This window comes from Vespa mandarinia, chromosome 4 (assembly GCF_050613455.1).
Source record: "Vespa mandarinia isolate Hongniang chromosome 4, ASM5061345v1, whole genome shotgun sequence".
Lineage (NCBI taxonomy): Eukaryota > Metazoa > Arthropoda > Insecta > Hymenoptera > Vespidae > Vespa > Vespa mandarinia.
The window spans coordinates 4,387,501-4,412,500 of record NC_140813.1 but is presented as its reverse complement, the minus strand read 5'-3'; the positions used below and the strand labels follow the sequence as shown (position 1 = coordinate 4,412,500).

Here is a 25,000-nt window from a genome sequence, read left to right as displayed (position 1 = left end):
CAACACGTAAGGCAATGCGAATCCCGTGGATTTAACGGATTAAGCAGGATCAAACGTACGACCGTAAGTTATTTTTGCATCAAAGTACGAGTATTTATGGACTCGCCAACGTCTCGGAGCTTTCACATTTTTTTCGTCACAAGCTTTCTCGATGAACAATTTTTCATTAAATTATTATAGTTTAGTACTGGTAGCACTTAACAATCATCCTTTAAAATCTTATACGGTTGCTTCCATATTTCCTTTTGAATTTGAAATCATTTTTATAAGCACACATATATATATATATATATATTTTCTTTTTCTTTTTTTTTATAAAATCGACTACAACGAATAGTCTCATAAATTTTTTTGAAAGATAAAAGAAATTACGTGAACTCCTTTGATTTTCGAGGAAGAAATCTGGCAGACAAAATTTTATTTCTTTTTTATTTATTATTATTATTATTTTTTTTTTCTTTTTTTGTCATTCTCGAAAGGCGATTTTCACGCGTGGGAGTTGCGATCGCCACCTTGCCCGTGGCAGCAGCCGATCGTGTGCCGAGGCGTTTATTCAAAAGTGCCTGCACGTAAAGCCGATATCTTATTCTCGAACGCTCCATTCGTTCTTCTTATGGCCACGCTATATCCTACCGGCTGTGGACGACATTCTTGTCCGCGTCGCGTAACTCCTTCGTCGTTTTAGGGCTGCGATCGGTCGATCGTTCGTTCGAACGTCTTCTGGCGATATCCTTGGACAGCTTGAAGCTAGTGATCTTTATCTTTATCGATCATCTTTATTCTATAAAATAAGTTGATTGGAAGATGTATTAAGTAGATACTGTCGAAGTTTAATATATTTGTAAATAATATAGAGAGTACTCGTTTATAAGAAAGACAGAATAAAATATAAAAAAAGAAAGAAAGAAAGAAAGAAAGAAAGAAAATGATTTTCGAATCTCATGATGTTGAACAAAAAACAAAGCGAAGTCATGCCTACCGTCGTTCGAATTTATATCCCTTGTCTGAGAAATAAATTTCATAGAAAAAAAAAAAAAAAAAAAAAAAAAAAAAACATAGAAAATCGTGCAATTCTCATCGACGTGTCCCTCTGATGAACTTTCTCAGGATTTTCTCAGTACTATTCCAATTTTCTACTCGAACGGTATGGGTAAGCAATTCTGATTCAAACGTAATAGATTGATATCGTCTTCGATTCCTTTCTCGCTATACTTTGGAAACGAAAGATCGCCGTAGATAAAAGAAGAAGAAGAAAAAAAAAAAAAAAGAAACACAACTTTACTTTCGAATTCCCTTTCGAATATAAAATTCAATCGAGTGAAATTTCGGCTATAAATGGGCGAACGGATAAGTTGCTTCTTTAAATTGATTTACCTATTAACGTAAATACGGATACAATCGATGGTGTTCACGGTATATAGAGTAGTGGTTACATTAATTGAACGTTTTTAACGATAATTGACTATTTAAAGGTTCGTTAAACGGGTCCTGAAATTATTCGTGACATTAATCTCATTAATTTCTTAAAAAGACGACGTAAAAAACGACTTTACAATAAGATGAAGCTTTTGATTCGAGACAAGCATTAGGTAGCATTTAAAACGAAATGCAACGTAGACTTAAAGCGTTCTATTTATCGAGTCGGCCGAAAGCGGAGACCGAGACGTCTTTTAAACGCGGCGAATCCCATAAGACTATCGATTCTCGCGAAAGGGGACGCTTACCTACCCCTTCCGCGGCCAACTCCTAATTTATTCACGTCGTAAAGGTGTACCCTTTATTTACGATTTTCCATAGCTTATTTTTCCTCGCGCACGTATATCCACGTGGAGTACACGAGAGTAAAGCAAACAAGAGAAAGAGAGAGAGAGAGAGAGAGAGAGAGAGAGAGAGAAAGAGATAGAGATAAAGAGAGAGAGAGAGAGAGAGAGAGAGAGAGAGAGAGAGAAAGAGAGTTCCTCGTCTCTCTTCGTTAGTCTCCTCCTGTACATAACTTATTAATTACGGTTGACTAATGCGCTCCAGCTGTGCCATGCGGCGGCGTCTTACGATTCGCCCTTCTCTCTCTCTCTCTCTCTCTCTCTCTCTCTTCTTTAGCAGCGAGTCACTAACTTTCTCTTGGAGCTTTCTCGGGTACGGCAGCAGCCCCTAAGAGAGGAAAGAGAGCACCAAGAGTAGGAGGAGACGACTCTTCTGAAGAAAAGAGAAAATCTAAAGAGTAAGTGAGAAAGAGAAAGAGAAAGAGAAAGCGAGTGAGAGAAGTAGAGATCGAGAGAGAGAGAGAGAGAGAGAGAGAGAGAAAAGGGAGGTAACAGAGAAGAGACGAGAAATGGCGAGGGAAGCCGAGGGAAGGCGGGAGATGGCGGGCAGTAACTCACGCCCCCGAGAGGATTACCTACCTTGGTGAAGCTGGAAGAGGGTATACCCCACGTTGAGCTACGATCTTGCTGCGTAGCTACGCGTTTCTCATACCGAGTGTCTCCGGGACTCTCTAGCGAGTACGAGCTTCGTTCTCTTCGTTGCGGGCACCGCGAGAACGCGGACTATGAGCTTGTATGAGCTTTACTTGAGCGACCTTTTCTAACACGTTCAAAGTAAAGGGAAGAGAAAGGACGTGTCGCACGCTAGGAGCCACCGGAAATTCGAAACTTATGACACGCGAAAAGGGAGCCACCCGTAGGCCACTCTTGTTTCTCGATGACGGAAGTAAGCGTTCTAATTACGAAAACGAAACGATTTACTTTTAGATCGACTCGTGCGATTTTTTTTACTGCCACGTGTTACACCATATTCGTACCTTTTACATATAAATCTCTTAAATGATTTTATGATTTTTTTTTCTTGTCTTTTTTTTTTTTTTTTTTTTTTTGTTATCTAATATTATCAATTGAAAATAACTCGATGAACGTATCGATGTAGGAATAAGTAATATTAACGATAGTACGAAGAAAATGGGGAAAAATTTGTAATACGAATAACGAAAGTTTGTAAAGTAAATTTAAATAAATTTGAACTGAAGTTTCTTCCATCCACAGTCAAACAGGATAAATTAAATTACATAGATTATATACCGAGGATCGAGTTAGGATATATCTTTCACAAGAAATGAGAAAAGGAATGATCCATGATTCGGTTTTATCGACAAAAAGTTGCATGAGGGAGCGGTTTAGAACGTAAGCCTAAGGGAACATCTTAGTAGTAGGTATACAGAAAATCGGTACGTTCTTCTTCTTCGTGCTACAGAGCAATTCACTTACTTTGATTTGATTGGTCTTCGCGTATGATACCAGCTTTCGTCTATGCAAGTTCCAAAGAGGAAGCTAAAAGGGAGGCCAAAAGGAGAGCACTGGGAACTCTAAGAGGGAGCTTCGGAATCGTGTTTTGCGAACCGCGAACAGAGTTATACCGCTAAATCCCCACCAGCAATCAACGTATTGGCTGTTCTTATTAGAGTTGGCAACAGCCAAACTCTTCCCATACTCCTCAAAACCCCACCCTCGCGTTTCCATTTATGCTCGAATACTCCACGAAACTCCCTTCCGTTCGCTAAGAAATCCCTTTCAACTTCCTAGATGATTTCCAGCGAACTGAAAAAAATTTCTGATTACTCGGCGAAATATCAGGATATACTTGGGGGTACATCTTTTACTTTCTTTTTAAACTTTTGTTCTCCCCCATTGGCCATCCATCGTTTCTTCCTTGTATTACATTCTCAAAGAAATCATAAAAATATCCAAATATTTTTAATAAAATTTTTAATAATTTAACAAATCTCTTTTTCATAAATTTAAAGTAAATATATTTTCTATTAAAACATAAGTTTGCGGGCATGTAATTTTATTGAAAAATTTTCTTTCAAGTTGTAACGAATGTACATGACCATTTCGAGCATATGTTCGTTCGTTCGTTCGTTCGAAAAGATGAAGGAAGGAGGAAAAAAAAAAAATAAAAAAAGAAAAGAAAAAAAAAGAACTAAAGATCCATATTCCTCGCACCTCTCTGGCAAAACTTTTTCGACGTAGATACGTCATCGGTTAAGAAGAACAATTCGTCGGACGAAAGTTTCGTTCGGCTGAAGTTTCAGACGAAATACGAGGAAGCATTTTTCAAGAAAGGCGTGAGTAACGATCGAAATATTTTCCTTCTCCCTAAGCGCGTGCTCTTCTCTTCTCCCGTTTTTCTCATCCGCAACGAATGCTTCTCATCCCCCCCCCTCTCTCTCTCTCTCTTTTTCCTTCACTATACCTTTCTTCTTTCCCTACCTCCCCTAAAGGTTCCTCTCCGGATGAAACACGTTTCACGGGCTCAGCATAAAACGTATCCACCCCCTTGGTTAAACAGCTACGCACGCTTCTCCTTACGCCAGTACGGGAACGTGGCGAACTTGGGATTCCCCTAACTTCGTTTCGCTTTTCGATATATCCCAAAGGGCCGAATGAGCAAGTGAGTGAACGAATATGCGAGCGAGAGAGCTTGCGGAGCTTGATCGAATTTTAGAAGGCTCTGAGAAAGAAATCGGGCAAAGAAACGGGAAAGAAAGAAAGAGATAGAAGAGATCCGTTTTTCTTTTTTTTTTAGGAAGAAGAATCCCGAGGATATTCGATAAAAATTGAATGTGATGGATGGTATGATAAGTTTCCCAAAAAAAATAAAAAAAAAAAAAGCAAAAAAAAAAATAAAATAAAGAATGAGAAAGGAAAAAAGAAGAAAAGAAATGAAGAAAAAAAATAGATTCAAAATGGAACGGAGATCGAAAGAAGTATTTCACTTTTAGAAACAAATGGGATATTCTCACGTTTTTCCGTCTCCAAGGATAAAACTAAAAATGTAAACCGGTATATCCTATAACTCCTCCGTGACTGTACGTGCGATTGTACGACTGAGATAATCGGTGAAGTTAAAGAGAGACACAAAGAAGAGGTAAAGAGAGAGAAGTTTCGCGAAACCTCGAAACTGGAAGAGACTAGAAGAAAGGAAGGAAGAGAAGGAAGGAAGGAAGGAAGGAAGGAAGGAAGGAAGGAAGGAAGGAAGGAAGGAAGGAAGGCACGCGCGATAAGAGACGTGATCCTTCGAGGTTGGTAAGGAGGGTGAAAAAGGAAGGGCATGAGAAGCACGTCGCATTTTCTACTTTGCGGAAACGTACGAGGGCCGCTTAATTGGGGTAGAGACGAGAGGAGGCGTGCTTTTATTTATAAGTTCGCTCGAGTCCATCGAGTTCCCCACTAGAGAGCGGTGCCTTTTCAGGGAAAGAGGAAGAAAGAGTAAAAGAGAGAGAGAGAGAGAGAGAGAGAGAGAGAGAGAGAGAGAAAAAAAGTGGGAGGGAAAATCGTCGAAGGCTCATGCTCCGGGAGAAACGGTGGAACCGTGTGACAAATAACCCTTATAAACGCTCCTCCATAATTCGAGTTGCTCCCTCGACGGTGGCTTGCGAGGCTGTGCGCAAAGTGACGCGCGCGAGAACCTGGAATGAGAGTCGCGAAGTTGCTCAGGGCAAAGAGAAATCGAGCGAGAGTTGGAAGGAGGGGGTGAGTTTGGATGGTGAACCACTTGATTACCTAGCGATAATAAACATCGCGCCGATATGAACTCGGTTTGACCACTGCTCCCTCATACTATCTACTCACCGAAACCAACAGAGGAAGAGAGAGAGAGAGAGAGAGAGAGAGAGAGAGAGAGAGAGAGACGACACACGAGCGCGGGCGCGTCTGTTGTGCGCCAGCCAACTGGCACGTAGTAGATACGTACGGGCGAGCGGTCGTTTCGTCGACCATAGATAGCCGGGGATACGGTTGTAAATATGATGCGTTTATTGGCTACCGTGATTCGTGACCACCGAGAAGGAAAGAGAGAGAGAGAGAGAGAGAGAGAGAGAGAGAGAGAGAGAGGAATGGAGGGACTGGAGAGAGTTGTGTGCTCGTGTCACTACTGTGCTTTCGTACGATTAACTTTAGTCCCAATGATTTCGAGACCTATGGCCGGATTACCTATGATCTATGAAAAGGTGATCTACGGGAATCATGAAAGAAAAAAATGATACTACATGAAAGGAATAGAGATGTCACGTTTTTTCTTCTTCTTTTTCTTCCTATTTATAATAATAAATTATCGAATAAAAATAAAATTTGAATAAGTTTTATACATATTGTGATTTTAATATAGATAGTTGATATCTACTCGTAATAAATTATTTCAAAAATCTTTTTCATGGTAAGAAGTTGGAAAGTGACGGCTCGTTGCCGAGCTCGAGCCGTACACCGTGTCGACGATAAAAATAAGTATATGTAGGTACAAAGCATGTCGGTAAACGATAGTATTATAGACGTTTATGCGACTCGATATAGACCGTATGTGCGAGAGTCGACGTAAAAGGCTGCCTGCTTATGGAGAGAAGTAGCTTGAGAGAGAGAGAGAGAGAGAGAGAGAGAACGAAAGAGGGAGAGAAAGAGAGAACAAAAAAGAGAAGAAAGAGAGAGAGAGAGAACGAGAGAGGGAGAGAAAGAGAGAACAAAAAAGAGAAGAAAGAGAGAGAGAGAGAGAAAGAGAAAGAGAGAGAGAAAGAAGAAAAGTCAGACGGGGTGGGTAGCTTTAGGACGGTCGTGCCGTTGCGGGGGAGGTGAAACGGGAGGGTTTTTACGAGGCAGTAACGGCCGATAAGGTGAGCTTGCGCCCCACCTACGAAGCTTATTCCGCTACTGTACCCAAGTGGCTGCTCGACGTTCTCTCTTTCTCATTCTACTCTCTTTTACTTTCTCTTTTCTTCTCTCTCCCTCTTTCTCTTTCTTTTTTTTTTTATCATTCTCGTGCTTCTAGTCATCGTCGTCGTAGTGTCGTAATCGTAGTCGTCGTAGTCGTAGTAGTCGTCGTAGTCATGCTGCGAACAACTTCACCACAGCTTTATTTAAAATCGTTTACACGTATCGCGATAAACTTCTCAAAGGAACTCCCGTTCGTGGTACCATCGACGTTTCTAAGATTTTTGTTCGTCTTTCTTTTCTTTCGATGTCGTGACATTTTTAATTCATAGATACTAGGGATAGCTTATATTTAATTCGTTCGCTAATGAATATCTAATCGTGATCTTTTTAATAATGGTAATTAATTAATGTCGTTTTGTTATTATTTATTACTTTAATAAAATCTTAATTAAAATAATATTATTGAGATCGGTCAATGATCAATCCAATAATCATAATAATAATAATAATAATAATAATAATAATAATAATAATAATAATGAAAATAGACAAATATAGAAATGTTATATCGCTGAAATAGCCCTATCGATGAATGTTATAGGAGCGAACGGACTGCGCAGACGCGGCCGACAAACCTACACGCGCTATCAAACGCTGGAACTGGAGAAGGAATTCCACACGAATCACTACCTCACCAGGCGGAGGCGGATCGAGATGGCACATGCTCTTTGCCTGACGGAACGGCAGATCAAGATATGGTTTCAGAATCGACGGATGAAGCTGAAGAAGGAAATACAGGCGATAAAGGAATTGAACGAACAAGAAAAGCAAGCACAGGCGCAGAAAGCAGCAGCGGCAGCGGCTGCGGCTGCGCATCAGCAACAAGGCGGCGGTGGGGGTCCTGAGGGGGGTAACTAGGGGTACGCCCTACACCGTAGCCCCCCTGACCACCCCACCGCGAATCCACACCACCCTCTGCTAGCGCCTCAATGTACACAGCTATACTAAGGTGAGTTTCTTTTTTTTTTTGTAGTTAATTTGCTTTCTTATTTCCTTTTTTTTCTTCTTTTTTTTTTTCTTTTTTTTTTTCATTTTTTTTTGTACTTGCACCATTTCTATTTCTTTATTTTCGAGCAATCGATTAAGAAATTTTACATTTTCAAAAATAAAAATATAATTTATCAACAATGGTTCTCAAAAAGTGTTAGGATTTGTATTGATGTTTTGTCTAAATCATGAGAGTTGCAATTTCAAGAAAATTAACTCTAATATCGTTTTCTTTTTGCATCGTTTAAAGTTTAACACACGATGGTTCTTTGAACGTTCGCGAAACAAAACGGAAAAGCATTCGTCAAGTTGGAACATTAACCAACCACGCTTTCAGCTATTTTCTTTTTTAAGAAATAAGTTTCCTCGGCGAATCTAATGAGAATATACCACGCGCGAGCGTGCTTTCATAATTTCATAAGTTATTCCGTTTGTGTATGCTCTTAAGAGAAGGGTAGACGCGTTCGCCGGCCGGAGTAAGTCTGTATTCCGTAACGTTGTGCAAACTTAATTTTTGTCACCCTATTTCCCTCCAAAATGAGAAATATTTATTTTGTCTGTTTATATCCGCGAAAAATACATTTCTACGTATTCTAAGCAGGGCAATTTAAATTAAAATTGCGAAAGAAAATTTCTTTGTAGGTGCATTTTTATTTACGTTGTTTTTTTTCCTTTTTTTTTTTTTTTTTTTTTTCTTTTCTTCTCCGAAAAAATAAAAGAATAGAATTTAAATGTCATTCAAATATGGATGCAATTAGTACGTGACTGAAAAATTCATTTCTCTATGTTCAATTGTTTATAGCAAGAATGTTCCTTGCATATCTAATTATATACGTAATATCGAAATGTTTAATTACCTGCGCGCATACACACATTGTGCGTACTCAACTAATATCTAAAATAATTTCTTTTTTTTTTTTTTTTTTTTTTTTTAAAGGAAGAAAACACGTACGAAAAAATTGCATTTCACGGTTTCAATTTACTCCCTATCAATATTTATCAGCTCACTATTAGCTTGCCCATTTGTCACTCCTGAAAAAGAGATACATATATATACACATATATATTTCTTCGTCTGGACGAGATTTCGAGGAAATCTTTTCTCGAAAATCGTGTTGCGATAGTAGGCGAGAGAGAAAGTTCGTTCTGTAAAGGATATAGGGGGTTGAAAAAAAGAAAGTAGAAAGTTTTGTCCAGGTAAAAAAGAATGTAGAAAAAAAGGTGATGTTTTCAGTGTGCTATCTATCCTAAAGATCCATCGTATAATTCGTATTTTCGTCGTGGGGCGGCTATTCATTCTCGGAAAACGGATGACCCTTCGAATGGCTTGTCCCGAGCACACCAATATGGCCTGTTAAAAAAAGGCCTAGCTTTTTCGCTACTTTCACGACGTTTCCTTTAGCCCTCGTGTGTACGATTTTTACGACACGTTTGCCGAAAAAGAAAAGAAAAAATAAAAAAAAAAAAAGAAAAAAAAAAGTAAAAAAAAGATCTTTTGAAACGCGATACCATTCATTTTATATCGAATTTCTGTTGGACTTCATCGAAAAGGGGAAACACTTATGTTATAGGTACGATTATTTTTATAATCTTATCGAAAGAAATGCGATTAAAGAGAATAAACGCTTTCATTGTATAGATATCCCATTGGTAAAGTATCGATCCTCTAAAAATCCAAGAAATTTATAGAGCGGATGTCCCAAAGCCGTTAGTCGATTGTCTCGAAAATAATTCTCTCGACTAGGTACATTGTATTTAAATCTAGCATTCTCATCGACTCACGTCTAAATGTAAAATAGTCATCGAATAGTCAATGAAAGAGAATTATTTAGATATCTATTCGTGTCTCGTGAACTCGAAATTTTCTGCTTCTCGAATCATCGAACATTTGGATAAATCGCAAATAACTTTGTTGGTGTTACCTACATAGAGATCAGAATTTAATGTGTAAATTCATGGAAAGTTAGCTACTTTTCAAACTTGCTTTTCGAAATCTAAACGTCGTCGCAAAGTCATAACGTTGCAATGCCGCGGGACTTGAGAATCGAGATTCGTTCGAGAGCAACATTCTTCTTAATCTTCTTCTTTTTTCGGATACCACGGCCAACTTCTCGAATAAATTCTCCCCTTGGCCATTTGTAATATTACCCGCGGAACGATTCCTCGATTAACTTCGTTGGATTGCGCTGTAATTGTACGGGTCGTTCGAGCTCAATTAAATAACGCTTCGAGGACGATATTTATTTAAAATGGCCGGGAGTGTTATTTATTTAATTGACGACATCAAATTCACGAATAATACTTACTAAACGTTATGTTACGAGTTCTTACTTTATCTGATACGGCTATATAATTAAATCGTTCGACGTTATTAAAGTTCGATTGATTATAAAAGGATTCGATGATTGAGACATTGATTCTGTAATTGAAACATTATATCACCATTGTTGTATCACCATATGTGCGTGGACGTAACTAAAGAATTTTTCGTATCGTGAATTCTTTCAATTATTAATATTCAAAATGTTAACTAATCGTAACAATTATTATAAGTAATATATTTTTCATTCCATGCATTCGTAATTAATATAGTATTTTACAAATTTATTGAAATTAAGCGTATTTTCATGTATCTCTTATCATTCGTCTATTATAATAAAAGAATGCAAATAAACGCATCTTTTTCGTATAACAGGATCGAGTAATATTAAGTTAAAAAAAAAAAAAAAAAAAAAGAATAGAATTTTCGATTCAACATAAAAACGCAATTAGAATGAATACATCTAAAAGTTAATGAAGTACATTGTTTTAATATCACTATAAAAATGTATATCATTGTAAAGCATGATAATAAAAGAATTCTTTTATCGCATCAACTTAATCGAATATAAAAAAAAGGCATTTGAATTTAAAAACGTACACCGAACATTAAATTCCATAAAATCGAGTGATACGGTAAATAAGACCTTAACGAGATTTGCTCTTAATCTTATTATAAAAATTTGTATAGCGCGCTAAATATAATATTGTAATTCGTAACCATAGTATGACACTGCCATCTAACGGAATTAACGACCTCTGGTATAGTTATGGCTGCTTCATCCTCACAAGTTTGTGGGCGTGGTTAAGGCGGAGACGAAGGAAAATAACTATTTTGTCGCTTTAATTCGTTACTAAATTTTTTCTTCGTAATAACAGTATTGTTACGTATATTAAATAATTCTAATTAAAATAATACATATATCGTTATATACTTTTAATATAATTTAACAATTCCAGTACGATAAGAATTTAAAGAAGATTTTGAAAGCGGCAGCTTTGATGTAACACTCCGCGGGCACTACTTTCTTTGCTAGATCCAACAGTACCAGATGGCAGCATCGGTCAACGGTATATCAACATTTATTTGTGCGCTCTACTTTACCGACTCTCAATGGGTAAACACAAATTTACAAACGCGCTCTATCCACTAAGTTGGCAATCGAGTTTGTTAGTTCGATGATCTTCCGTAAAGCGCATCATACTTTGTTTTTATCGACGTGGTAACATAAATGGCTAGGAAACTAAAATGCACGTGAGAGAAGGTTTATACTGATTCTTAAATATATTCGTCCTACTGTCTATATCGATAGCGTTATAAAAGAGGAAGTGACATTTTTATTAGAAAAGAAGGATCGACGTAACGTGATTTTATTATCCAATAAAACGTAATTTCCATGGATCGATGAAACACTTTGATCGTTTTTCTCTCACTCTCTATTTCTTTGACATAGATGTTCGTCAAACAGTGGGACGAGCTCTTTATTGGCTGTAAAGGAAGACATTTTACGATCCATAAAAACATTTATAGCGCTCGAGTCGTCTTACTTCGACTGTAACATCTCCGGTCCTTCCCCTTTCCCCGTTATATCCATTACCCCTTCCGCAGCCTTTCCAAGGGCGGCCACTGGCACGCGCGCTCTCTTGCCTGCCTTTGAGATTTACAGGTTACGCTCCCGGTAACACCTCGTAAACTTGGCTTAACGACTTTAACCGGGCCTAACAGCTTCCTTCCTGCAATCAGACCCTGACCTACCTCTTATGTTCGTCCTAGAAAAATCTTGAACCAACTGTCGTATTTCTTTCATCGATGAAACTATCATCATAATATTTTACAATGAAATTTATTGCCGATTAATAGTTACTTTTTATCGATAATATTCAATTGATATTCTTTTTACTTTTTTTATTTTTTTAATTTTAACCTCTTTCATATTACAAAGACTTTCAATCAAATTAATATTACTCGTATTTACATGCATCCATTTGTATAAGATATTTATTTATTATCTTGAAATTTTTCAATAAAATCTTCCCCATTGTCTTCTATCATAGATCTTTAAAGAAGATTAAGCTTTCAAAGTATCCAAACGAAATGCCTTATTACTTTCAGTCGTATTAAATCCACCTATACAATAGTGGGAGTCTTGTAATTCTTGAACGCGCGCTACCGGCTCACGGTAGCACGGCTCTTTGCTTTATGATTTGTTTTGATTACACTTCATTACCATTTTACGCCTTTCGCTGGCAGCGTAATGGTCTGGCAATAAGTCTTCTTCGTTGATTCTATCGCGACGTTTATGGCCATCATTATTAGCTGATACCACTTGAACTCTCGTAAAGTCTACGCCCGTGCGCGATCTGGCTCGTCTGGGACGTTCGTCCACTTGCACGCTAGTGGCATGAGTGGAGAGGGTAAATTGGTAGGGATAACCACGAAGAGACGAATAAGGGAGGGGAGACTTACGAGTTGGTCGATTGTCCGCTAGATTGCGTGCTTATGACTCGGTTATCTTCATAATATATATATATATATGCATATATACATGACATATTTGATTAATATGTTTGCGATTGTTAATGAAAATAATTTTCTTTTTTAATGACCAGTAGTAACTGAATATTCTATTTCTTTTTTCTTTTTCTTTTTTTTTTTTTTTATCTTTTTTATATTTTTTTTACTTCTTTTTTTTTGTGACCCCCCCCACTATAAAAAAACCATAGCTTATCATAATATTTATTGTATTTGATAAAATAATTATTTCAATATTTATTTTATTTGATATGATAATTATTTAAATATTTATTTTATTTGATAAGATAATTATTTAAATACTTAATTTATTTTATTGCGCTTGCTTTTTATAAATGTATAGATTGTAAATATGGAATATAAGTATAAGCGTATCGGGTGATAATAAAAAAAAAAAAAAAAAGAAAAGAAGAAGTACTTTTAAAGTAGTAAAAAAGAAGTCACTCCGAAAATTTCAAATATTCCAACGCCATTTCAAAAAAGAATCGAAGAACTTAGTTTAACATTCAAACGGAGCCAAGTCGTTTGCCGTAAAGCGAGCATCAAAGACGCATAAAATTAATCCGAATGCAACACCATCTTTTAGTTTAACCTCACCGAACTAAACGGCACGACTGGGTACGTAAACAAAAGATTTCCGCGTTTCGCGGTGATAATTTAACAGCTCCTTATATACTTACTGGGATCTTCCGCGAGCTACGAATATCCCGAAATCTGGTTTCGCGCGGTGGTATTAGCATTTAAAAGTGAGCAGTACCCGGCCTGCCGGCGCCATTGGTCCACATTTACACAACAATGAGGGTCCGCACTCTAAAAACTCCCAGAATCCCTGGGCTTGAAAGTCAGAGGCGAATCTGAGTGAGAGAAAGAGATAGGATAAGAGATGTGGAGTGAGGGGAGGGGGGAAAGAAGAGAAGCAGAGAATGCTAACGCCATCGGAATCTATCTCTCTCTCTCTCTCGCTCTTTCTCTTTTTACCTTTTTTCATCTCTCTCTCTCTCTCTCTCTCTCTCTTTCTCTTTGTCTGTCTCATTCCCCCTCATTCAGTCGGTTGCTCTCGCACGCACACAGGCAATCTCTCACTTAGAGATAAAGTTTGGAAGAAGGGGAGGATGAGTCGTCGTGGTAGGGAACACAGAGTGAAAAAGAAAGAGAGAGAGAGAGAGATATATAGAAAAGGAGAGAGCGAGAGAGAGAGAGAGAGAGAAAGAGAGAGAGAGAGAGAAAAGAGGCAACGACGCAAGCTAACTAGAAACTCGCAATACAAAACCTAAGACTTGAGCCTTTTCTTCTTTTTTTTTTATCCTGTTTTCGGGACCGGACTAACCTCAGAGAGGATAGCATACGATCCTCTCTCTTTCTCTCTATCTCGTTTCTCGGCCATGGATATTTCTAACACACACGACCCACCCATCCCAGTGGCAGTGATGGCGTCTGCGACGTTGCCAAATTATCTTACGTAACCACTTAATTTTCCTTCGATGCGATCCAATCGGTTTAACTTTTAAAACGGTACATTTTATTGCGAAGTAATTAAAAAACCTGTTATGGTTACGTTAAGTTAAATTAATATCTGATATTAGGGATAAGTGATAAAGTTACTTCGTAGATACTTTAAACGTTATCAACGATAATGTCGTTTGCATTTATTCGATAAAAAATTCTTTTATGTTAAATACATGAAAAATAGGAAAAATGTTATTACATACGATCAGTTATTTTAATTATAATAAAAATAATGATAGTTCTCAAGTCATATCTATTTCTATTTATTTTCCATCAATTATTCTTATTTTTAAATGTATTATCGTTCATCGTTAATAAAATTAATCATTATGTGTAAATTTATAGGATAACTAAGCGAATAATTGTGAATGTTGCGCAACTATTATTGTATTATTCATTAAGCTATGTGCTCGTTATCGGATCTCATTTATTCATATGATTAGAAAGAGTTATCTAAGCATTAATGTCAATCTCAAAGATTTTGCTTTGTTAACATGCTCACATACGTTTTTTTTTTACATGTGTAATTATTCATTCGATTTAACATTTGTCACCTAAGGACCGTAGTCTTTATTCCGTTTGTCAACTTGTAAATCGGTATGATAAAGTCGGAATCGTAAGAGCACGCGTCTCAAGCAAAATGTAACTTCAACGCAAAGAAATTGACGAAATTAATCCGTGCGGAATCACTTAATCCGCTTTTGATCGTTTCCAACTTCTCCGTTCATATATTTATATGGACCACCCAAGTACAACTGGCACGAGTGAAATGTTCCTTGACCAAGCCCACGTAATAAATAAATCGTTCGCCGACTTTATCGCGTTTCTATTTATTTAATCGCAAGTCTCGATAAAGATTTCATTCCGTATGCGGGGTCCATTTGATCGTATCGTGTCGTTAATCGCATCGTTGCATTTCAATTCATGGACAATTATATAATAGTTTCGCGTGCGGTATAACGAGTAATTTGTAATCTACAAGAAGCTTTCTATTCCATTGATATTACATCAAACGTTTCAATTCCAAGATCGTTATGTCTTTTCTATATTATTTTCCTAAGTGAATTTTAAAAATATGGCAATATTTACAAAAAATTGTTTATAAAATTTGCATATATATATATATATATGTGTGTGTGTGTGTGTGTGTGTGTGTGTGTGTGCACGACAAATATAAAGCAAAAAATAAAAAAGATTTCGAAATTCGCTGATAATAATATACAATTGTCAAACAAGCAATTTTTCCAATCGATAATACGTCAGAAGATACGAGCGAATGTGAAATTTGTCGTTGCACAAATTTTAATCAATAAATTTTCCAACACGTCGGACTAGACGTTGCATAGATATATCACTTCTACGGGTGTTCATATAAAGTTAATGCCGCTTCAATTATAAACGGGCCAACTCTTCCTCTTTTCCCCTCCCCCATATAAAAAAGTTCGTCCGAACGCGCATCGAGTTTTCTTTTCGTGGCTTTCTTGGGCCATTTATTCATCGTAATATTGAAATAAGCTTTCTAAACTTTTCGCGAGAGTTTGCCCGCTATACGACAGCGAAGGGGAGAGAATTTTACGAAGAACGAATAAAGGGGAAGGAGGTAGAAGTGCGAGCTAATTGTGATACACTTCGCGGCGGAATCTACATGGACTCGAAAAAGCTCATGAAAAGAAGCGAAAATATATTACGCGTATTGTCTTGCGAGCTTTTTCTCTCGTCAACCGAAGAAAGAGAAAGAGAGAATGAGTGAGAGAGAGAGAGAGATCATTTTACAAATTTAATTATATTATACTATATCGTATACTTAATTATTAAAAATATCGAAATCTAATGGTAACAAAAAATTTAATGGTCCTATTAACATCATATAACTTAATGAATATAGATTATTGGATTTTCTTCCTATCTCTCCTCGATATAATATTGTCGCTGTAATAAGGCACTTTGTGGATTTTGTTACGATCGAAAATTTGCCAAGAGATAAGTTATTATTTCATGAGAATTTAAATTTACTTTCAGCCGCGTAACATTCTTTTGCAATACGATGAAAAGCTTTAGTAAGAAGTCCCCGCGCTTTCATCGAGAGACGTGCTCTAAGAACGGCGGGACAGCTAATTGTGATACACCCCGCGGGGAGTTGCGTTGAAAGTGTCGAGGATCTCGAGGTGGCGCGGTTCCGAGCTTGCTTATACGAAGTTAAGAAGCAGAAGCGGAAAAGGGTAGGCAAGCGGGAGAGGGTGAGAGAGGCGTCGAGGAGGACACTACGTAGTTAGTTATATACGCTGTGGCTGTGCATGTTGCCAGTAGCGTCGGTGTGTTTTTCATTTTCTTTATATCACCCTTGACGCTCGTAAAACCATTACCCGTGACCGAGCAAATGCAACTCCTATATAAACTCTATTGGTGTGTTCATATATACCACGTTTACTACGTGTCCTTTTCGTTCTTTGACGATACTGCCGAGTTCTTTTGGTTCCGCGTTCTTTTACCACCTTCTACCATCCACCACCATCACCATCACTAGTTGAAACTCGTCGTTTTGTGTTTCGCCAAGACCAAGTCAATTTCCTCAGCAATGGTAAACTCGACCCTTCGGCTTTTATCCTTGGCATACCCACGGGAATGATCCGAGCTTTCTCATCGTCGATTGGATAAATTCCGTTTGCTTCGTTATCTACTTGCCAAGTTTGACTTACTAGGTGGGAAGAAAAAAAGTGATGGGTCATCCATCGACTTACATATATATTTAGATATCATTTCAAACAACCGGAACTTGGCCGCATTTCTTCGTCCACCGTTCTCTTTCAAATAGATTCTTTTATTCCAAATGTTTCATCGTGATCGCGCTCTTTATAATAGCTTCACGATGACAAATTCTTACAACATTAAGATTAACGTTATACTGAAAAATACGAGACATCTGAATGGTTAAAAGATTAAATCAAGTTTTAACACCCGTTGATATAATAGAATAGATTCAAATGAGATATGAATTTTCAATAAGCCATCAATATTTCCAAACGGGTATTTTCCTTGATTCAAAGTTAGTTTCGCAAAGTTTAAGGCGTTCATTACGCACGAGCCACTTTGGAGGCCGTGATGTGTAGATAAGTCAGTTAGCGACTCGCTCTAGCGCGTTCCATCGTGGATCCTTTTTTGCGTAGCGCCCTCTTATTGCTCTTCTCTCTTTCTCTCTTTCTCTCTTTCTCTCTTTCTCTTTCCGTTCTCTTGCTCACACTTGTCGGGTGATTCATCATCGGTGTCGTTCTCTTTCTCTCTCTTTCTCTCCTTTCTCTGGCTCGACTGGCTGGTCTGGCTTGGCTGGCTGCTTTGCTGGCTTTGGCTTGGCTGGCTGGCTGGCTGGCTGGCTGGCTGGCTGGCTGGTTGGTTGGTTGGTTGGTTGGTTGGTTGGTTGGCTGGCTGGCTGGCTGGCTCGGTTTCTGGCTTTCTGGCCCCCGAACCCGCGTACACTACCGAGCCGCGCTTCGTCTTCCTTCTTCTACGTAGGTACCTACACGTTGCTCGTTTTACTCCCACACTGGATCCGTACCAACATGCAGTTCTGGCGCGGCAGGGCGCTCTCTCCGAGTGAACTTAAAGCCAGATATTCTTTGCATTCTTTCCGAGCAGTCATCATATACTCGAGTTTCGACAATATCGAACTCTTCTTTGTACCAAATTTAATTCCTCGTTCCTTTTCTATTTCTGAATATCACCGAGAAATAAATTTATATCGTATTTGTTCTTCGAAAATGATAAGTCGAATAAAAAGCAATACAAAAGAATAAGCTACTAAGATAAAATGGAAAGATTAATATCTATCACTTTTATCTATGATATTTCATTTGGAATAATACGTAAGATCTTTAAGATCGTACATATAAGCGAATTCTCATCGGAAGCCACGTGTCCTTGACGTCGCAATCGGCAAGAGATTTAGGTAAAGTTTCTTGACCGTTAAGAGCCGTCGGATCAGCACCTTCGTCCACGAAGATATCTCGAATACTTGATACAACACCCACTATTGGGCTTCGAGTATGCGATATATCTAAAGCGATGCATCACTCGGCTATATCACTCCGTGTCACGAAAAGATACGGTAATATTTTCCTTCCGACATTCGCGAACGTCGGCGTTGTCGGCGGTGTAAACACTGCGGGGGCACGAGAGCGAGATCGGTGCCAAGCCCCTTTTCTTTCCTCGTCGTTTCGATACGTTGTTCGCTCGTCACTCGTTGGAAATCGATTATGGCACCGTCCGTGTGCGCTGCTTTCAAACGTTACTCGACAATTCAATTATTCACGGACAGCCCTCGCAATAACATTCTGACAATATTATTAAAGTTATACACGGCACTGTATATTTCTTATATACTCGGCATTCAACCTTAAGATTTATATTAGCTGTTTTGATATTTCTCGCGGAAAAAATTGATATAATTGGGCCTGAGCGAAATGGTAAGAATTTGCGGAGGAAGATCGAACGTTGCTATAGTAAAGACATTTTTAAAGATTATGAGTGGATTCTTTCGTGAAAATTCAACGTTTTCAGGTCGACGGTGGCGGAAGGTGGGATTCCAGTAATTCGGTTATGGAACGGTTGGTTACTGGAGAGAGAGAGAAGTGGGCAGGGTGTCGGACAGTGGTATGGGTCGAGTGGTAGTAAGGGTAGGGGGGAGAGGGCGTTCCACGGCGTACCCTGCATGGGGTAGCTTGCAACCTCACGCGACACTAGAGCCATCTATATCCTCAAAGATTTATGGGTTCCTGGTGCAGCGGCTGCTCGGAGCAAGTACACACCGCACAATATCACGTGGTGCGGTGTTGGTGGTGCCCCCTGTCGCGACGGCCGCGCTGTCGCCCCGCAGGGGTTTACGCGCAATTCGCGCTCGTGCACTAACCTCATAAAAAAGTTGCTCCTCGATCTCAATCCGATCGGATCCCTTATCTTCTTTCTTTTAACTCGGCCGATTCTGAAAGATCCGACGATTCTCGCACGTTTCTTAACCGTAGACCAAACTGGATTCTCTTGAATTTCGAAGTCAAGATTGCCATCATCGCTATGGTTCAATCTGCGCTTCGTTTTTTTTTTTTTTTACTACCTATTTGTTTTCTACGTTAAGAATCCCCTACAAAAATTTTTTTTTTCTTTTCTTTACACGACTGGAGAAATCTCTGTTTTTTCTTTCTTATTTCTTCGTTCTTCTTTTTCTTCGTTTTATATTATCAAGTTATTAGCATAAACTTTGTCTTGATTAATTCGACTTGTTATTCCTCAGAATAATAATTAATAAAAAATATCGACGAATATTCTATTAACAGGAATAAGAGATACGCAATTGAAAACGTAATAACGTATTATTACTCTTTCCGGAAGTAATCGTGAGAGTACTGGAAAAAGGAAGATCAATGAATGGAAAAGAAATTAAATGCTTTAAAAGAAAGGTTCGATCTATATGTGTATAGGTAAAGTATATAACGAGATATATGTATGCATGTATAACAAGTGATCGTATTCGTGGTATGGAAAGGACGAAGCGAAAGCAGAGGTTTTACAACAACCCCCTTGACACGGCCGTCAATTCGTACTTCCCACGATATTCTGCGTGAGTAGTAGCGAGGAGATAGAGAGAGAGAGAGAGAGAGGTAGAGGGAGAAAGAGAGAGAGAGAGAGAGAGAGAGAGAGAGAGAGAGAGAGAGAGAGAGTGAATGAGTGGGTCGTTCTAGTATTGGTACGAGACGAGGGTGAGGACGAGAACGATATGAGTACGGGTATCTACCTACTACCTATGCCAGTGCACTCCAACCCAAGCAAACGGCCCGTTCCACCGATGCGGCCGGTTTACGAGCAACCTGTGGTAACGAGAGCGATAGATAATAACCGCTCCGTGCTTGACTCTCATCCCCCTTCTCTCTCTCTCTCTCTCTCTCTCTCTCTCTCTATCTCTCTATTTCTCTCTTTCTCCCTCTTTCTACCCCTTCGGTCTCTGTACGTTTCTGCACGTACGCGTCAGCTTCATTTATTTTTTACCAAGTCCGGAATCGAGCGAGCATCACGTCGAATGAAGGAATCCCGTCGGTTCCATCCACCATGTAGAATTATTTACATCGGCACCAAGCCCCCGAGAGATTTTGTTTGACAACGCTTATAACAACGATGACTGTCCAGTCTCTACGTCCCCTCATATCGTATGCGTTAAACCTTAATCACATTGCTGAATATATGTAGATATACCTAACTCGTATTCGGTTCCTGCTTCTGCTCGATTTTACAAGGTTCTTCTTATTTTATTTTATACGTATCTTCTTCTTTTGCTCGATTCAAGAGCATACAGAAAGATGGCGTAGGTATGTCGTACACGTTTATCGTTCGAAATAAGACTCGTCAATTTATCTTCGTTATTGTTTTACAAGAGCGAATAACGTGTCCCGTAACGAGTCCTTCGAGTAGTAAAGAGATTATTTATTATAAGTTTGAAAGGAGCACCTGCGTATACAACGATCCTGTGAAATTATTATCAGAGATGTTTGGTTCGATATGCTTCATTACGATATCCGCATGTTACCTGATAACGTTATTATACGGATAATTAAAAGTAGTAGATAAAATTGTAATAAAGATATAAAATGAATAAACGAAACAAATACTTTATAGGTTTATACAATGAAATAAAGGAATCGATATATTTTGTCTTCATCGATAATTGACATAATAACATATTATCTGACGTTTATTAATTAATAATAATTATCTTAATAAGATAACGTATAAAAACTTAATGTTAATTGCGCATAAGTATTAAGCTTAACATTCTTTTTGAAATCTAATCAAACCGAATCACCGGACGGTGAATTTTCTTACAAGGCCTTATGTTCCCTCGAGTCGTCTCGCGGAATCACGTTCCTTCGGTTTTTACGAGATTTAAGCGTCGTTACGTTCTCGACGCGCAGGCGCGCGCGATGGAAATTTATTGCGGCTTAAAAACTCTAGCTCCTTCGAAAATCCTGATAAATGTCCAAAGAAGCGCCGTTAGTGCGTGTAGGTATACGTGTGCATGTACATCCATATATATATATATATATATATATATATATATATATATATATATACTTAATGTATATTGGTGTTGGTGTCCATAGCAATGTAGATGTGGATACACCTACAATCGAAGAAACTCTGAGAGAAGAAGGAAAGGCAAAGTGACTCTAGGCCGAAATGCAAACTGTATGATATACAAGGTCGTCGTACAAACAAATGTCGACGACTGGCATAATCGTGCCAACGTTACGTGCACGTCTTTAAGAAGATCCAAAAAACTTTTTCACCACTCGATTTATCGTTCTTGTTAGAAATGATAAGGATTCGGTAATCTTTGAATTATAGTTCGCCACTATCTAATGCCATAGAACTCGTCGTCTACTATAAATTTCATATGATGGTTTACGCAAAAACGTAAACTTTTACGCGACGTGATATCGTTCGAAATAGAAACGTATAAATTCATTGATAGTAGGTATTTAAATTTTGAAAGATAATTGACGCAAATATTTGTATCGATATGCATGTATATATGTATCAACAATAATTAAATGTCAATAGTATCGATATATATGCATATATATATTCTAAAAAAATATATATATATATATATATATATATATAAATTCTTATTCCGAGTAAAATTTCTATACCTATAAAAATAAATTTTACTATGTTTTCTAATAATAATATTTTTAAACTAATACGATATGATAATTTATGAAAATTTAATATATTTTACGGAGGAGGAAACGTCGATACGTCTTCTTCTCTCAGACTGCAATCTTTTTACTAACCAAAATCCAATTATTCCGCACAAAAGAGGGACGATGGATGTGAACGAGAAGATTCTTTTTGACAAGACAAAGCATCGAAAAAAAAATTGCCAGGGAAAAGTACAAAGGGTGGTGCCTGTAGAAATGGCTACGAAAATGAATTTCGTTTCTCCATGAAAAAGAGAAAAGAGAGAGAGAGAGAGAGAGGGAGAGAGAGAGTTTAAGATCTTCCTGCTATTTCTTTTCTTTTATTCTTCTTCTTCTTCATCTTTTTTTTTTCTACTTGCAGTTTTCTTTAGCTACGCATATCAAGAGGCTCAGGACAAACAAGTTTTTTGCGTACCTTTTTAAGGGTGTCCAATATTTTTCACTCGTTCTTTTTTTTTATGACTTCAGGTATAAAAAAAATATGAACTATAAAATAACAAGAAGAAAACATTATAAACCTATTGTATAAGCTTGTATTGATTATACTGCTCTCACGCGTAATCTAACAATCAAATTAATGTGTGATAGAAATTTTTAAATGTAATAAAAATATCTGACAAAAGTAAAAAAAAAAAAATTCATATACCAGATTATACTTCTCTAAAAATGGATTAATTGGAAAGTATTTGTTTAATCGTATAAACTTATGCAAATAATTAAAGCGTATTTAATCAGCTATTAACTTCTATATTACTTGCATAAGAATACAAAATATAACATATAAAAAATAATAGTAAGAAGAAATGGAAAGAAAATTTGTTGATGTTTATCTTAAATTTTGAAATATACTGATATGATAGTGAATGTAAGTAGAATAGAAAGCATAGAAAGCACTATAACTTGAAAGAAATTAAAATTTTTCAATGGCTTTCTCTATGAGATTATATTAGAATTCTATTCAATCTATTTATCTGTTCAAATATAATTAGAAATATAAATCGTAAGTACATTAATTTAAATCAATTGAAATTATAGATTGAAAAAATTATGGAGAAGTTTTGAAATGTGCAGTCATTCGCTCGTTTGTACTTGTATCTTAAAAGATATCGATATATCACAAGTAATATTACCAACCCAGATCTCACCACGTGGAGGTTAGTGTATCTGGTGACTCTATTCTATAAAATCCACTTTCGCGTAGTAATCTAATCGAATTTTCGAACAAATAAAACTAAGTCACAGGTAGAATCTTTTATCCTGTTCATGAACACCCATGTCTGTGCTCGCGGACACGCGCGCAAATGTTCTCTCTCTATCCTTCTCATATTCTCGCGTATAAAAAATCGATAATGAATCGAAACCATTCGACGATACATCGGATTTATCCGATCGCAGATGAATCTATGTCTCAATGATTCCTCAATGATCTTTGGAAAAGTAGATGAAGAAGATGAAGAAAAGATAGAGAAAAAAATTGAGATTAAAAAAAAAACCGAAGAAAGAAAAGAAAATAAAATCGGAATGGCTTTACATAACAACGACGAAACTCAGAATGAGAAGGAGGATATTAAATATCGCTCCACCCAAGCAAAACCAGAGTACCAAAATTCGAGCTCGATTTTTCTTTACTGAAAGAAGAAGACCCGCCCAATGTCCCATCCCAAGGGCCCACACTCAAGGGCCCTATCCGATGGTCCTTCCCTCGACGGCCCTTCTCTCGATGGTCCAGCCTGAAAAAAAAGAAGAAAAAAGAAAAAAGAAAAAAGAGGAGATAGAAAAGAATAGTGAAAGAAGAAATTTAATAGGAAAGAAAAAAAGGTGAGTTACAGAAAGGTAAAAGAAATCGAGAAAAAGGAAGAAAATTGATAGAGATGGGGGATTCGTCCTTAGCAATGATGAAGGTTCATCTAGCTTAGAACAGAAATTAGAATTTTGAATTTTTCAATGCGTTTCTCTAAGGAATTATATTAAAATTTTAACGATGAGGCTCAGAACGAGAAGTAAACATATTGAATCCCGACGAAAACTGAAGTATCAAAATCAAGCTCCGATTTTTGTGTATTGAAAGAAAAAGACTCAGCCAAGGGTTAAAATCTAAGAATCCCTTCCCAAATATTTCATCCCAAAAAGAGCTTTACACGATGCTGAGACAGCAGCTCGTATAAAGGCCCACACTCATGGATCCCATTAGAGACTTATAAATAATAATTAATAAATGTAAATAAGAATAAATAAAAATAACAGCGAACATAAGTGCGATACAAAAGTTTACTATTCGTTGCTCTAAGAAATTATTTTAGAATTCTACTATATTTAATCATTTATTTATTAAACTATTAATAATAATGTAAAATGTGAGTAATTTAAAAATTACTTAGACATTTATTACGTATATTTAGAATTAAAAAGAAAAAATTTTGGATTAGCATTGAATTATCCAGCTATTCGTTCGGTAATATTTGCATCGCATAAAATTTCAACATATTACAAGTTTCGATATATATTATTACGATCGTTGTAATATAGCTAAGAATATTTTATTATTTAAATATTAATTCATTATAATTCATATACATCGTACATTGTTTAATTATTAGTAAAATAATTTTATTTATTAATTATTCCTTTTCAAGTTTACGATTTCCATTTGTCGAATGTTAAAATTACATTTATTTCCCATTGATCGTGTCTTATGACCATCGTAATATTGTTAAGAATGATCACAAGTTGAAAATTTTAAAATATTGAAATATTGAATTAAAATTATTTCAAGTTTCTCGAGTATTACTAGTCTTTTTAATGTTTAAACGTATATACTATTGTTTAAATAATAGTTTAATATACTCCGTGTTTATTAAGGATTATTTAAATAATTATAAAATTATCGAAAGTATTAATTTATAAGTTTTCACGTTTAGAAAGAGAGAGAGAGAGAGATTGTCGATGTTTATTCATTGGAATATAAAAGACAATTATAACTCGATAATCATCAAAGTTAATAAAAAGGACCATATATATTTATATTATACAAAGGCAATTATATAGAATACCAAAAATCTTATTGAAATTTTAAATAAGAATTATTTTAATTTTCTCGAACGATCTCTCTGAATGTTTATGCGCATAATAATATTATTTAAATAATATTCTAACAACGC

The 25,000-nt window shown here is 36.9% G+C and overlaps 1 protein-coding gene across 4 annotated transcripts in view; it reads left to right on the top strand.

Moving 5' to 3' along the window:
* LOC118445820 (homeotic protein ultrabithorax-like) overlaps positions 1 to 25,000 on the top strand; it is a 302,310-nt gene that overhangs the window by 100,196 nt on the left and 177,114 nt on the right. For all 4 annotated transcript variants that reach the window (XM_085656705.1, XM_035875768.2, XM_035875767.2 and 1 more), the window contains one exon: positions 7,297 to 7,704. In XM_085656705.1, the coding sequence (XP_085512831.1) occupies positions 7,297 to 7,613 (317 nt within the window). In that variant the 3' untranslated portion in view covers positions 7,614 to 7,704. The remainder of the gene's footprint in view (positions 1 to 7,296; positions 7,705 to 25,000) is intronic.